We start from the raw sequence: 14,090 nt of genomic DNA on the forward strand, positions 1-14,090 counted from the left end.
TAGATTATGCCCAATATGCTGCCCCATAAAATGCTCTATAGATTATGCCCCATATGCTGCCCCATAAAATGCTCTATAGATTATGCCCCATATGCTTCCCCATCAGATGTTCCATAGACAATGCCTCATATGATGCTCCATAGGTTATGCCCCATATGCTGCCCCATAAAATGGTCCATAGATTATGCCCCCATAAATTGACCCATAAGATGCTCCATAGAATAGGCCCCATATGCTGCTGCCACTGCTACTTCAAATAAAAAAAAGAATGATGTTCTCACCTCTCATCACTGGGGGCCAGGTGCCAGGGTGTCCTTAGCAGGCGGGGACACTGGCACACTATGGGGGTCAGGTGCCGGTGTCACTGCTGGCTCAGGGCTCCGGCACCCGAGATATTCACCTGTCCCCAGTCGATCGCAGGGCGCTGCTCTATCTTCCGGGTTCCTCTGTTCAGTGACTGTTCAGGCAGGGGGTGCACTAACTACGTCACCGCGCCCTCTGACCTGAACGTCACAGAGGACACGGAGGACAGAACGGCGTGCAGCGCTGGACCAGGGACAGGTGAATATCGAATATACTTAACCCTCCTGGCGAGGTCTCTGTAGCCCTGAGACCGCGGGAGAAGCAAGGGGCTGCAGAGACCGCACCAGGGGGGTAAGTATGATCTGACACCCCCGCTCCCCCTCCCCCACCGACCCCCTGGCGTATATGACTCGCATATAAGCCGAGAGGGGGACTTTCAGCCCAAAAAATGGGCTGAAAATCTCGGCTTGTACGCGAGTATATACGGTATACAAGGACTAATAAAAAATGTAAAAAAATAAAATACACAAAATGTGGAAAAATAAATCAATATTAATAAAAAAAAACAGTCCGTAGGCAGGGTGGTCCAATAAAGTGTCCACAGAATAGTCAGATTTTTGCCGTCTACAGTCCTGATGAATGTTATTTTGACATCCCGCAGAATCATGGATCCCTGGATGGATACAGAAAGGAATCCTGACATCCTGAATTTAATTTGCAATGGAATGTCATCATGGGAATGAAATATGGGCAAGTAAAAACAAAATAACTAGGATAAAAGAAGCACAAAATTAAAAACCGACACAAACAATACAAATATTAAAAACCCCTACCCCTACTTCCTAAGAAATACAAATCTAAATTGCACGAATGCCACAATATCGAAAATCCCCGAAACCAAAACTTTAATTTAACCCTTGTGGAGTGAGAGTCATGCCTCCCGAAGAAGCAGAAGCGAAATGCGCGTCGGGGCAGAGGGACGCTTGGGGATCTCCACGTGCCCAACTTCAGGTATAACATGCCCTCTTTTCAATAGCTATTTTCTATTTCAAGTCCATCTGGTGCAGTTCACACCTTGCACATAAATAGCAGCATTAGACTTACCATAAGACATGACACCTAATTTACTGACATCGCATGCATTTTATTGCAGTCCATATTTGAGTAGTTGTTATATGCTTTTTTTTACTGGTCTTTGTCGTTTTGTCTGCAATTATACAATTCATCCATTTTGGTGTTTACCAATCCATGATTTGATGTGTATTTATTTAGCACCTTAATACATATATTGTATTACAATTAATATTGGGCTATACCTTGTTTGTGGCTTTTGTATTGGGATACCGCTTTAGGACACAGAGAGATTCCAGCAAGAACTCTTTTGTTATTTTTTATTTTTAAATTTATTGATTTATTGGAGCTCTTGCTTTCCTTTCTGAACAAAACCTTACCTTTAGGCGTATACGACGGGATAGTTTGTAGATTTTTCGTTACTTAATATATTTTCCAAGGATTTTTATTTTGGCATTAAATTAAAATGAGATTTATTCCTTTATGCACTAGAGGCTCAGCTTTATTGATGTCTTGTACACATCCCGCTTTGGAGGTTATATTTACTGGGTAAATACTTATATAATCATCTTGCCACATAAGATTGTTTTATCATGTATCTCTATATACAGGGAGCTCCCCCTAGTGGTGGCTGCAGACAGGATCTTATCGTGTATCTCTATATACAGGGAGCTCCCCCTAGTGGTGACTGCAGACAGGATCTTATCATGTATCTCTATATACAGGGAGCTCCCCCTAGTGATGACTGCAGACAGGATCTTATTGTGTATCTCTATATACAGGGAGCTCCCCCTAGTGGTGACTGCAGACAGGATCTTATCATGTATCTCTATATACAGGGAGCTCCCCCTAGTGGTGACTGCAGACAGGATCTTATCATGTATCTCTGTATACAGGGAGCTCCCCCTAGTGGTGACTGCAGACAGGATCTTATCATGTATCTCTGTATACAGGGAGCTCCCCCTAGTGGTGACTGCAGACAGGATCTTATCATGTATCTCTGTATACAGGGAGCTCCCCCTAGTGGTGACTGCAGACAGGATCTTATCATGTATCTCTGTATATAGGGAGCTCCCCCTATTGGTGGCTGCAGACAGGATCTTGTCATGTATCTATATACAGGGAGCCCCCCCTAGTGGTGGCTGCAGACAGGATCGTATCATGTATCTGTGTATATAGGGAGCTCCCCCTAGTGGTGACTGCAGACAGAATCTTATCATGTATCTCTGTATACAGGGAGCTCCCCCTAGTGGTGGCTGCAGACAGGATCGTATCATGTATCTGTGTATATAGGGAGCTCCCCCTAGTGGTGACTGCAGACAGAATCTTAAAGGGAATCTGTTGCCCCCTGGATGATTTTTATCTATTTTTATAGGCATACAGGTGATTGAATTGTTAAAGCAGCCTTACCTTTTTGTTTCATTGCTATGGTGTAGACAATGAAAAATTGATTTTGTAATCTTTTATGTTAATGATTTATTCCAGGCTTCGGGGTATGGAGTCCCTAGAAGAAATCCCTGCCTCCTCACTTCATTATACTGTCGCCCAGCTCCCATCAGCGTCATGCTGACATGGTCGGCGTTGTTTGATCACGGCGGTTACACGAACGCTGTCCTCTCTTGTATGAGCCGTGTCTGAATGGATCTTCTGCGCTGATACATTGTAGCAAACAATCAGGAGAGAGAACCATTCATGGCTAAGCAGAATTGTGGATCCGTTTTGGTCTTTCGTGGGTGAATTATGCTGGTTGCGTGAGAAACATAAGTTTGTGCCTCATACACGGATGGGTGCGGGGCGCATGGATCAGTATAATCTCCGCTGATAGCGGCAGGGCTGATATCGCACAGATCCGTGCAGCTTATTACACCTCATTCCACAGAGCGAGGCCGACGTTCACATTGCAACACGTCGTCTCGTCCCGGCAGACTTTGGACCCCGATATCCAGCCTGCAGGAGACCATTCTCCGCACCCCGGGCTGACAGCATGGCGATCGAATTTGCGTCTCGGTCGGTTCCCTTAGAACGGAGGCTGCAGACGGCGGCCGTGCTCCAGTGGGTGTTCTCCTTCCTGGCGCTGGGTAAGAACGGAGCGTCATTCGTTTTATCAGCGAGATGTTGTATCTAACCGCATTGGGCCGCGTGGATTATTGCATTTGCGCCTTTTTTGCCTATTTGTTTGTGTTTTTTGCTCTTTCTTGAAATGCCGCTGTTTGTTCTGTTTGTTAATGTCTATTTTATATGTGGCTGCTTTTTTTTTTTTCTTCAAATGTTTGTAATTGGTTTCTGCTAATTTATCAATCGCAGCTCTCAAATAAAAATAAAAAATTGCCAAAATGTCGCCTCCCCCCCAGAGCTTTTGTAAAAAAAATGCAAGAAAAGTGACATCAAAAGTGCAAATGACAAATTTGGCCCATTGCTTAACTCATCTCAGCCGTGTATCTAATCCTATCCTGTGTGATACTGACTGCTGAGCTGTGTATCTAATCCTATCCTGTGTGATACTGACTGCTGAGCCGTGTATCTAATCCTCTCCTGTGTGATACTGACTGCTGAGCCGTGTATCTAATCCTATCCTGTGTGATACTGTCTGCTGAGCCATGTATCTAATCCTATCCTGTGTGATACTGTCTGCTGAGCCGTGTATCTAATCCTATCCTGTGTGATACTGTCTGCTGAGCTGTGTATCTAATCCTATCCTGTGTGATACTGACTGCTGAGCCGTGTATCTAATCCTATCCTGTGTGATACTGACTGCTGAGCCGTGTATCTAATCCTATCCTGTGTGATACTGACTGCTGAGCCGTGTATCTAATCCTATCCTGTGTTGATACTATCTGCTGAGTCATGTATCTAATCCTCTCCTGTGTGATACTAACTGCTGAGCCGTGTATCTAATCCTATCCTGTGTGATACTGACTGCTGAGCCGTGACTCTAATCTTATCCTGTGTTGATACTATCTGCTGAGCCATGTATCTAATCCTCTCCTGTGTGATACTATCTGCTGAGCCATGTATCTAATCCTATCCTGTGTGATACTGACTTCTGAGCCGTGTATCTAATCCTATCCTGTGTGATACTGACTGCTGAGCTGTGTATCTAATCCTATCCTGTGTTGATACTATCTGCTTAGCCGTGTATCTAATCCTATCCTGTGTGATACTGACTGCTGAGCCATGTATCTAATCCTCTCCTGTGTGATACTGACTGCTGAGCCGTGTATCTAATCCTATCCTGTGGTGTATCTAATCCTCTCCTGTGTGATACTAACTGATGAGCTGTGTATCTAATCCTATCCTGTGTGATACTGACTGCTGAGCTGTGTATCTAATCCTATCCTGTGTTGATACTATCTGCTGAGCCGTGTATCTAATCCTATCCTGTGTGATACTGACTGCTGAGCCATGTATCTAATCATCTCCTGTGTGATACTGACTGCTGAGCCGTGTATCTAATCCTATCCTGTGTGATACTGACTGCTGAGCCGTGTATCTAATCCTATCCTGTGTGATACTGTCTGCTGAGCCGTGTATCTAATCCTATCCTGTGTGATACTGACTGCTGAGCCGTGTATCTAATCCTATCCTGTGTGATATTGACTGCTGAGCTGTGTATCTAATCCTATCCTGTGTGATACTGACTGCTGAGCCGTGTATCTAATCCTATCCTGTGTGATACTGACTGCTGAGCCGTGTATCTAATCCTATCCTGTGTTGATACTATCTGCTGAGCCATGTATCTAATCCTCTCCTGTGTGATACTAACTGCTGAGCCGTGTATCTAATCCTATCCTGTGTGATACTGACTGCTGAGCCGTGAATCTAATCTTATCCTGTGTTGATACTATCTGCTGAGCCATGTATCTAATCCTCTCCTGTGTGATACTATCTGCTGAGCCATGTATCTAATCCTATCCTGTGTGATACTGACTGCTGAGCCGTGTATCTAATCCTATCCTGTGTGATACTGACTGCTGAGCTGTGTATCTAATCCTATCCTGTGTTGATACTATCTGCTTAGCCGTGTATCTAGTCCTATCCTGTGTGATACTGACTGCTGAGCCATTTATCTAATCCTCTCCTGTGTGATACTGCTGAGCCGTGTATCTAATCCTATCCTGTATGATACTGACTGCTGAGCCGTGTATCTAATCCTATCCTGTGTTGATACTATCTGCTGAGCTGTGTATCTAATCCTATCCTGTGGTGTATCTAATCCTCTCCTGTGTGATACTAACTGATGAGCTGTGTATCTAATCCTATCCTGTGTGATACTGACTGCTAGGCTGTGTATCTAATCCTATCCTGTGTTGATACTATCTGCTGAGCCGTGTATCTAATCCTATCCTGTGTGATACTGACTGCTGAGCCATGTATCTAATCCTATCCTGTGTGATACTGACTGCTGAGCCGTGTATCTAATCCTTTCCTGTGTGATACTGACTGCTGAGCCGTGTATCTAATCCTATCCTGTTTGATACTGACTGCTGAGCCGTGTATCTAATCCTATCCTGTGTGATACTGACTGCTGAGCCGTGTATCTAATCCTATCCTGTGTGATACTGACTGCTGAGCTGTTTATCTAATCCTATCCTGTGTTGATACTATCTGCTGAGCCGTGTATCTAATCCTATCCTATGTGATACTGACTGCTGAGCCATGTATCTAATCCTCTCCTGTGTGATCCTGACTGCTGAGCCGTGTATCTAATCCTATCCTGTGTGATACTGACTGCTGAGCTGTGTATCTAATCCCATCCTGCGTGATACTCTCTGCTGAGCCGTATATCTAATCTTCTCCTGTGTGATACTGACTGCTGAGCAGTGTATCTAATCCTATCCTGCGTGATACTGTCTGCTGAGCCGTGTATCTAATCCTTTCCTGTGTGATACTGACCGCTGAGCTGTGTATCTAATCCCATCCTGCGTGATACTCTCTGCTGAGCCGTGTATCTAATCCTCTCCTGTGTGATACTGACTGCTGAGCAGTGTATCTAATCCTGTCCTGTGTGGTACTGTCTGCTGAGCTGTGTATCTAATCCTCTCCTGTCTGATACTGACTGCTGAGCCATGTATCTAATCCTCTCCTGTGTGATACTGACTGCTAAGCCGTGTATCTAATCCCATCCTGCGTGATACTCTCTGCTGAGCCGTGTATCTAATCTTCTGTGTGATACTGCCTGCTGAGCAGTGTATCTAATCCTATCCTGCGTGATACTGTCTGCTGAGCCGTGTATCTAATCCTATCCTGTGTGGTACTGTCTGCTGAGCTGTGTCTCTAATCCTATCCTGCGTGATACTGTCTGCTGAGCCGTGTATCTAATCCTCTCCTGTGTGGTACTGTCTGCTGAGCTGTGTATCTAATCCTCTCCTGTGTGATACTGTCTGTTCTGGCCTCTTAGTGATACAGGAAAGCTGTGACGTCTTCTCTTGTAATGGAGCATTTTAAGAATGGTCCTGGTGGAGTTGGGGGCTCGTTGTCTTCTTTCGCAGTCTCCAGAGTTTTCCCTTAATCCTCCATTTATTTTATTGGATGATTAAATACATTTAGCATCGCCTGTATGACCCGACCCCCATCTCCTCCACAAGAGCGACATCGGGACTCTTCATGAATAATAGATGTAATAATGCGTCTGAGACCCTGCACTTATGATGTGGCTGCACCTGCGCCCGACCGCAGGAGACCGTGACGCCAATCCGCTTCTAAGGTCTCAAAAAGTGAGAATCTGCTCATTAACAAAATAATGTTGAAGTATCTTGGTGTTAGAGTTACACAGCTGGGGGGTTGTTACAATGCATTAGAATAGAAGCAGCTATGATCCAAAACAGGAATAAAAATGTGTGATGATAATCAAGTAACCACAGAGGATTACATGGGATACTTTGTAACAAACTTGTCAACAGTGCTAGCAGGACTATGTCAGGGTAGATCTCCAAAATCTAGAGATACATGATAAGATCCTGTCTGTAGCCACCACTAGGGGGAGCTCCCTGTATACAGAGATACATGATAAGATCCTGTCTGTAGCCACCACTAGGGGGAGCTCCCTGTATACAGAGATACATGATAAGATCCTGTCTTCAGCCACCACTAGGGGGAGCTCCCTGTATACAGAGATACATGATAAGATCCTGTCTGTAGCTACCACTAGGGGGAGCTCCCTGTATACAGAGATACATGATAAGATCCTGTCTGTAGCCACCACTAGGGGGAGCTCCCTGTATACAGAGATACATGATAAGATCCTGTCTGTAGCCACCACTAGGGGGAGCTCCCTGTATACAGAGATACATGATAAGATCCTGTCTGTAGCCACCACTAGGGGGAGCTCCCTGTATACAGAGATACATGATAAGATCCTGTCTGCAGCCACCACTAGGGGGAGCTCCCTGTATACAGAGATTCATGATAAGATCCTGTCTGTAGCCACCACTAGGGGGAGCTCCCTGTATACAGAGATACATGATAAGATCCTGTCTGTAGCCACCACTAGGGGGAGCTCCCTGTATACAGAGATACATGATAAGATCCTGTCTGTAGCCACCACTAGGGGGAGCTCCCTGTATACAGAGATACATGATAAGATCCTGTCTGCAGCCACCACTAGGGGGAGCTCCCTGTATACAGAGATTCATGATAAGATCCTGTCTGTAGCCACCACTAGGGGGAGCTCCCTGTATACAGAGATACATGATAAGATCCTGTCTGTAGCCACCACTAGGGGGAGCTCCCTGTATACAGAGATACATGATAAGATTCTGTCTGTAGCCACCACTAGGGGGAGCTCCCTGTATACAGAGATACATGATAAGATCCTGTCTGTAGCCACCACTAGGGGGAGCTCCCTGTATACAGAGATACATGATAAGATCCTGTCTGTAGCCACCACTAGGGGGAGCTCCCTGTATACAGAGATACATGATAAGATCCTGTCTGTAGCTACCACTAGGGGAAGCTCCCTGTATACAGAGATACATGATAAGATCCTGTCTTCAGCCACCACTAGGGGAAGCTCCCTGTATACAGAGACACAAATCTGTATGTAATGAGCTCCCTCTAGTGTTGACTGTATAAATCTGTATGTAGTGAACTCTTTTATTATATAAATACAAAACTTCCAATCAATAAATAGCAAAAATCAAAACCCCAGCAAAAGCAACAGTCCGAGTCCAACATTACCCCTCCAATCCAAAGCAAAGTCCAGGTCCAGGCATAAATGCCCCCAGCCAAAGCAACCCCCCCAAAAAAAAAACAAACAAAAATCAAACTTTGTCTTCTTTCTCAGAGAAGCTTCCTTCTTCATCTTTCTCTCTTATGCTGTTTTCTGTCCTTTACTCGTCTTTTCACTTTTTGATTCCTCCAGATCTCCTCCTCCCCAGGTTACCTCACCCAAGGAGAGAAGAAACATTCTGTTAACACACGCGCACATACACACTTCACACCAAACCTGACAAAGAAAACTCTGATCCATCGCCCAAAAAGAAACATAAAAGCCACCTGGTTTAAACACACATCTATCTAAACCATAAACCATTTTTTTTTCCTTTTTATATATTTGTTTTGTTTTTTTGTTTTTTTTAAATTTTTTGTTTTTTTAAACACAGCAAATACAACTATAACAACCCCCCACCATAAACAAAAAACCCCACACAATACAAAAACAAGCTCACTGAGGAACTCATGGCCTCCTGCTTACAAGACAGGTGCATTAACCCTGTAAGCCACAGGACCATCACCCTACAATACAATGCTACATCACTCTCTATATTACAACACTAACCCAGAGCCAGGATTGGTGCCTGTAAGCCCTATATCAGTATTTCACTTCTGCAAAACAAAAATCTGATAGTGAAAAGCCTCCAGCCCGCCAACAGGAAACCGGAGATGACAGGCTTCTGTCCTAACAATCCTTACTTTACCAGCCGTCCCTACCTGTCTAGACATCTGCCCCTATTTAAATAACTACCTTTCCCTGTCTCTCCCTCCCTGACCCTACTGCCCTACCTAACTCACCACATGCCCACCTAACTGTCCCTCGGCTGTCCCTACCACTTACCTGCTTATATAAGCCCTAGGGTACATTAAATGAGAACCCTCTCCAGAGAAGAGAGGCCCTCGCTGCACCCAGCCTGTCATACTCCAGAGAGCGCACCTTCACCAGGCCACCCAGAAGGCTCCTAACAACCTCGTCCCGGGGGAGGATTTTCTGCTGAGTTGACACTAGGCACAGTGCGTTCCACATGTAAAATCTGACGACTAAACTGACTAGAAATAAAGTGGATCTGAATGCCCCATACGCCCACTCCGCATAGGAAAGGTGTGCCAGTCGAGGCCAGCCTATGGAAGCACCCACCCTGTTGTAGACACCTGTATTAAAAGGACACTGAAGGAGGAAGTGCTCCATGCTTTCCAGCGTGTCGCAACACTTCTCAAGGGGACAACTCCAATCTACGGAGTTCCTACACTTCAGGTTGTCCCTTACATACAGTTTCCCATGGAAGCAACGCGAAGCCAAGTCCCAAAACTTCAAGGGGACCCGTGTAGAATTCAATAACCTCAGCCCGCCCTCCAGATCCCGACTAGGGCAATCTTTGAGCACCAGAGGCTTCTGGAAATGGGTCAACAGGACCCTTGTTGTGAGTTCATTCTCTGGTTCACCTGTTGTGAGTTCTCCTTCCAGACTCCCTCTGGTGGTAACAGAAGGTAGTGAGGCTGATTTGATCGGTGGAGATCTGCCACCTGAGAATGAGGATGACGATTGGACCTCAGGAGTCTCAGATTGGATTTAAGACAGCCGACGCCCTATTCAGTTGCTGGTGATTCCTTCTGGCTTGTCAGCTCTTGGTTTTCAGCTCTGTTCCAGTCATCTAAAGCTAAGTTCTTCTGCTAATGTTCACACTTGATTTTGTTGGTCTATTCAGTTTTTTGTGTGGTCAGCCAGGCCCGGCTGGGGGCTGTGCTGAATTTCCACTCTTATTTATCAGTATTTTGCCAATTTGCTTTTTGTCCCTTACTGGTTTGGTCTCCTTTTGCTCTGTCTCAGAATGTTTCAGAGTGCTGATATAGTGGGAGAAGTCTAGTGACTTCAGGGTTAATTTTGCTATCAGAATTGTTGGACATTATTTTTGTAGGGTTTTTTGCAGGTTGCAGACAGTGTCTTTCCTTTCTGGTTAGTTTGGGCTCCATCGTTTGCTCTGTCTATTTTCCTGCCTGTGTTTGTGCCTTCATCTTGTTTCACCGTCAATACATGTGTGGGGGCTATCTATTACTTTGGGGTCTGCTCTGGGGCAGTTAGTTTTCCCTTTTCATGCTTCAGGTTTATTTAGTCCTCCGGCTGTGACGAAGCGTCTAGGAACATCTTAGGTACGCTCCACGGCTGCTGCTAGTTGTGTGGTAGGATCAGGGATCTGCAATCTGCATAGTTACCAACCTCTCTGGTTTTCTGTGACTTAGCTTGTTTTGCTTTTTTCTCCTCGGTTACCAATTCATAACAGACCCTCCTGTCAAGGAATTTCCTCAACATGGTCCTGATCTCCCACATTCCCAGACCCCACCGGCGGATTACCTTCAGAACCGGGGTAGCGTAAGCCGGAAGATGTCCATGCGGTGTGCGTAGGTCCTTCACTTGCCCTCCTGTCTCCCATTCCTGAAAGAAGGGCAGAAGCCATCCCCTGCAGGAGAATACCCACGGAGGAGCTCTCTCTGACCAGAGGTTGGCGATGTTAGTCTTGACAAAAGTGTTTACTAAAAACACCACTGGGATGACCATACCCAACCCTCCTAGTCTCCTTGTGCGATATGTGACCTCTCGCTAGACTAGGTTCAGCCTATTTCCCCATAACATCTGGAAAAACAGGCTGTATACCCGTGTCCAGAGCGGCTCTGGCAAAATGCAAAAAACCCTTAACCTGGCTAACCCTTTCCCTCAGGGTCAAAGACCAACCCTTCCATTGGTCCACCTTCTGGGCGGCGATCTTAAGTCTGCCCTCCCAATTTTGCTTGGGGTAGTCCCCCGGGCCAAATTCGATGCCTAGAATTTTTGATGCCTGGGGCTCTGGAAGAGTGTCCGGGAGACCTAAACTAGGGTCTGCCCCTCCCATCCAGAGACTCTCACACTTTTCCTGATTAATTCTGGACCCAAAAGCCTCCGAGTAGCGACCAACCTCAGACATGACCCACTCCGCCTCCTCACCCGAGGACGCAAAAAGGGAGACATCATCGGCATACACTACCACCCTCAGAGTGGCTTCTGGGGCCGCCTGGTCCATCCTGACTCCCGCCAATGGCCCACGCTCAATCCTCCGTAAAAGGGGATCTATCGCGCACACGTATAACAGCGGGCTCAACGGACAGCCTTGGCGGACCCCAGACTCAACCTCAAAAGGGCGGCCAGACCAACCATTCACAAGCGGGAAGGTCTCTGCCCCTGCATACAAGATCTTTAGCCAATTCACAAACCCCCCAGGCAGAACGTACCTCAGAAGGACGGACCAGAGGTACTCATGATTAACCCGATCAAAAGCCTTCGCCTGGTCTAAAGACAGCAAATACCCCTTCCAGTGACCCGCCCTTCCCTGCTCCACTGCCTCTCGGCCACTGAGCACAGCACTAACAGTGCTGGGGCCTGGAACAGAGCAATGCCGGGTCCCCGAATGGAGCCGGGGTGCAAACTTCACCAGCCGTTTGAACAGCACCTTTGCCGGAACCTTCCGGTCCGTATTGAGAAGCGCTATGGGGCACCAGTTCTCAATACGGGACGAGTCCTTTACCCTTTGACAGGATAATCAGGGCCGACTGCCTCATTGACCGGGAAAGAGTGCCTGAGGAGAGACACTCGTTAAACACCTCAGTCAAGAGGGGGACCAAGGAGTCCCTGAAGGTCTTATAAAACTTGGATGTTAAGCCATCCTGACCTGGCGATTTCTTAGGCCGAAGCCCATCATCGGCCAGTCGCACTTCCTCTTCCCTGATTTCCTCTGTCAAAACGTTAAGCGACATCCCATGGCTCAGGGATGGCTTCGGCCAGGAAAGCCGACATCACGTTCCGATCCAGATCCCTCTTCCCCAAGAGGTGTGAGTAGAAAGATCTGATCACCTCCAGGATCCCTGATTTGGATCTGTTCAGGGAACCCGTACTGTCGACCAAACCTGTCACCACCTTACAACTCCCTGACATCTTACAGTTTCTGTAGGGGGTCGGGCGAGCAGTACCTCCCAAATTCCCTCTCACCACTGACACCTCTTGAGTAAAGACTTCACTCTGGAGATTTCCTCACGGTCACCCCCAGTCGAGACGAGCTGTTCGAGTTTCCTCCTCAGTTCCTAAAACAGGCGGTACATGCTCAGGCTCCTGAGGCTCGAGAACTGGCAGAAGAAACTCACAACCCGTTCCTTGAACATCTCCCACCACTCTGACTTATCACTACAGAGATCCAAAAGCGGTACCTAGCTCTGAAGAAAGTCCTCAAAGGATGGTCTTATCTCTGCTTCTTCCAAGAGTGATGAATTCAGCTTCCATAGTCCTTTTCCCATCCGAGGGGTTTCTGAAACATTCAGAGAAAAAGAAATCAGACAGTGATCGGAGAACTCCACCTCAACAACGGACACTGCTGAAGAGATGGCTTCCTCCTTCAAAAAAAACCTGTCTATTCTAGACTTGCAGCTACCTCTATGAAAGGTGAAACCACTGTGACCTGGGGTGTGCCAGATGTGGACATCCACCAGGCGAGCATCACTAGCTATGCTATTAAGAGTATTACTATCATAAGCCTCCCCTATCACAAAGCCTTGTGACAGTATTAAAGTCACCTCCAAAGACCACCTGACGGCTCGTAAAAAGATAGGGCTTAATCTTCAGGAAGAGACATTTACGGTCCCACATTGACTGTGGACCATAGATGTTAATGAGCCGAAGCTCCTGTCCCCTCATGAAGACGTCTAAGACCAGGCACCTCTCCATTTCTCCCTCGATAACTCTCCGGCATTCAACCGATGCAGTCTTAAAAAGGACTGCCACCCAGCTACACAGCTCGGTCGCAAGAGACCAGTACGAGGACCCGCACCTCCACTCCCTCTCCACCTGGCGTATGGCCCCCACATCCGTAAGTCTGGTCTCCTGCAAAAACAAAATTTCAGCCTCAAATGTGTGAAAATCAAAGGCCGCAAATCTAGCCACATCAGACTTTATACTAGCGGCATTAATGGTCGCCAGAGTCAACGGGGTGGGTGCCGCCCTCATGATTGATCGAGCTAGATGGCCTTTTTCTTCCCCCCACCCATTTTCCTAGCCCGTTCATCTCTGGACGATGAAACCCCCCCTCTTCTTTTCAGAGAGACAGAGGTATCCATCCCTCCCACCTCCTTCTCATCTCCGGACCCAGGGTTGGCCCCACCTCCTGAGGAAGACACACCCTCTGGTGAATGGACTCCGCCCCCTCCCAAAGACCCTCCCGATGTTACCTCTGGAACCTCACCCCCGACCCCCATCTCAGCAGGGTCATCAAGGGCTTGGAACCGGTTAGAGAGGGGGATCAGAGGGGAGTCGATGGGACCTTCCTTAGGCACCTTGGTCAGGGAGGGAGAAGATTTTCCATCTCCCTTCTTTTTCTTCTTTTTTTACTTTTGGCAGTCTTGGCACTCTTGTCACCCCTTTCTTTTGGCTGTTCCCCTCCATCCTCATTAAAACTTCATAGTGGGAGGCATCTGAGAGATTAGCCACC

At 46.9% G+C, this 14,090-nt stretch overlaps 1 protein-coding gene across 1 annotated transcript in view; it reads left to right on the forward strand.

Moving 5' to 3' along the window:
* The first annotated feature begins 3,320 nt into the window (after positions 1 to 3,320).
* MOGAT2 (monoacylglycerol O-acyltransferase 2) overlaps positions 3,321 to 14,090 on the forward strand; it is a 78,770-nt gene continuing 68,000 nt past the window's right edge. The window contains exon 1 of the mRNA XM_073548604.1: positions 3,321 to 3,452. Coding sequence (XP_073404705.1) covers positions 3,359 to 3,452 — 94 coding nt within the window. The 5' untranslated portion in view covers positions 3,321 to 3,358. The remainder of the gene's footprint in view (positions 3,453 to 14,090) is intronic.

Source organism: Dendrobates tinctorius, unplaced genomic scaffold (genome assembly GCF_039654945.1).
Source record: "Dendrobates tinctorius isolate UK_male_01 unplaced genomic scaffold, ASM3965494v1 ptg000157l, whole genome shotgun sequence".
Taxonomy (NCBI): Eukaryota; Metazoa; Chordata; class Amphibia; order Anura; family Dendrobatidae; genus Dendrobates; species Dendrobates tinctorius.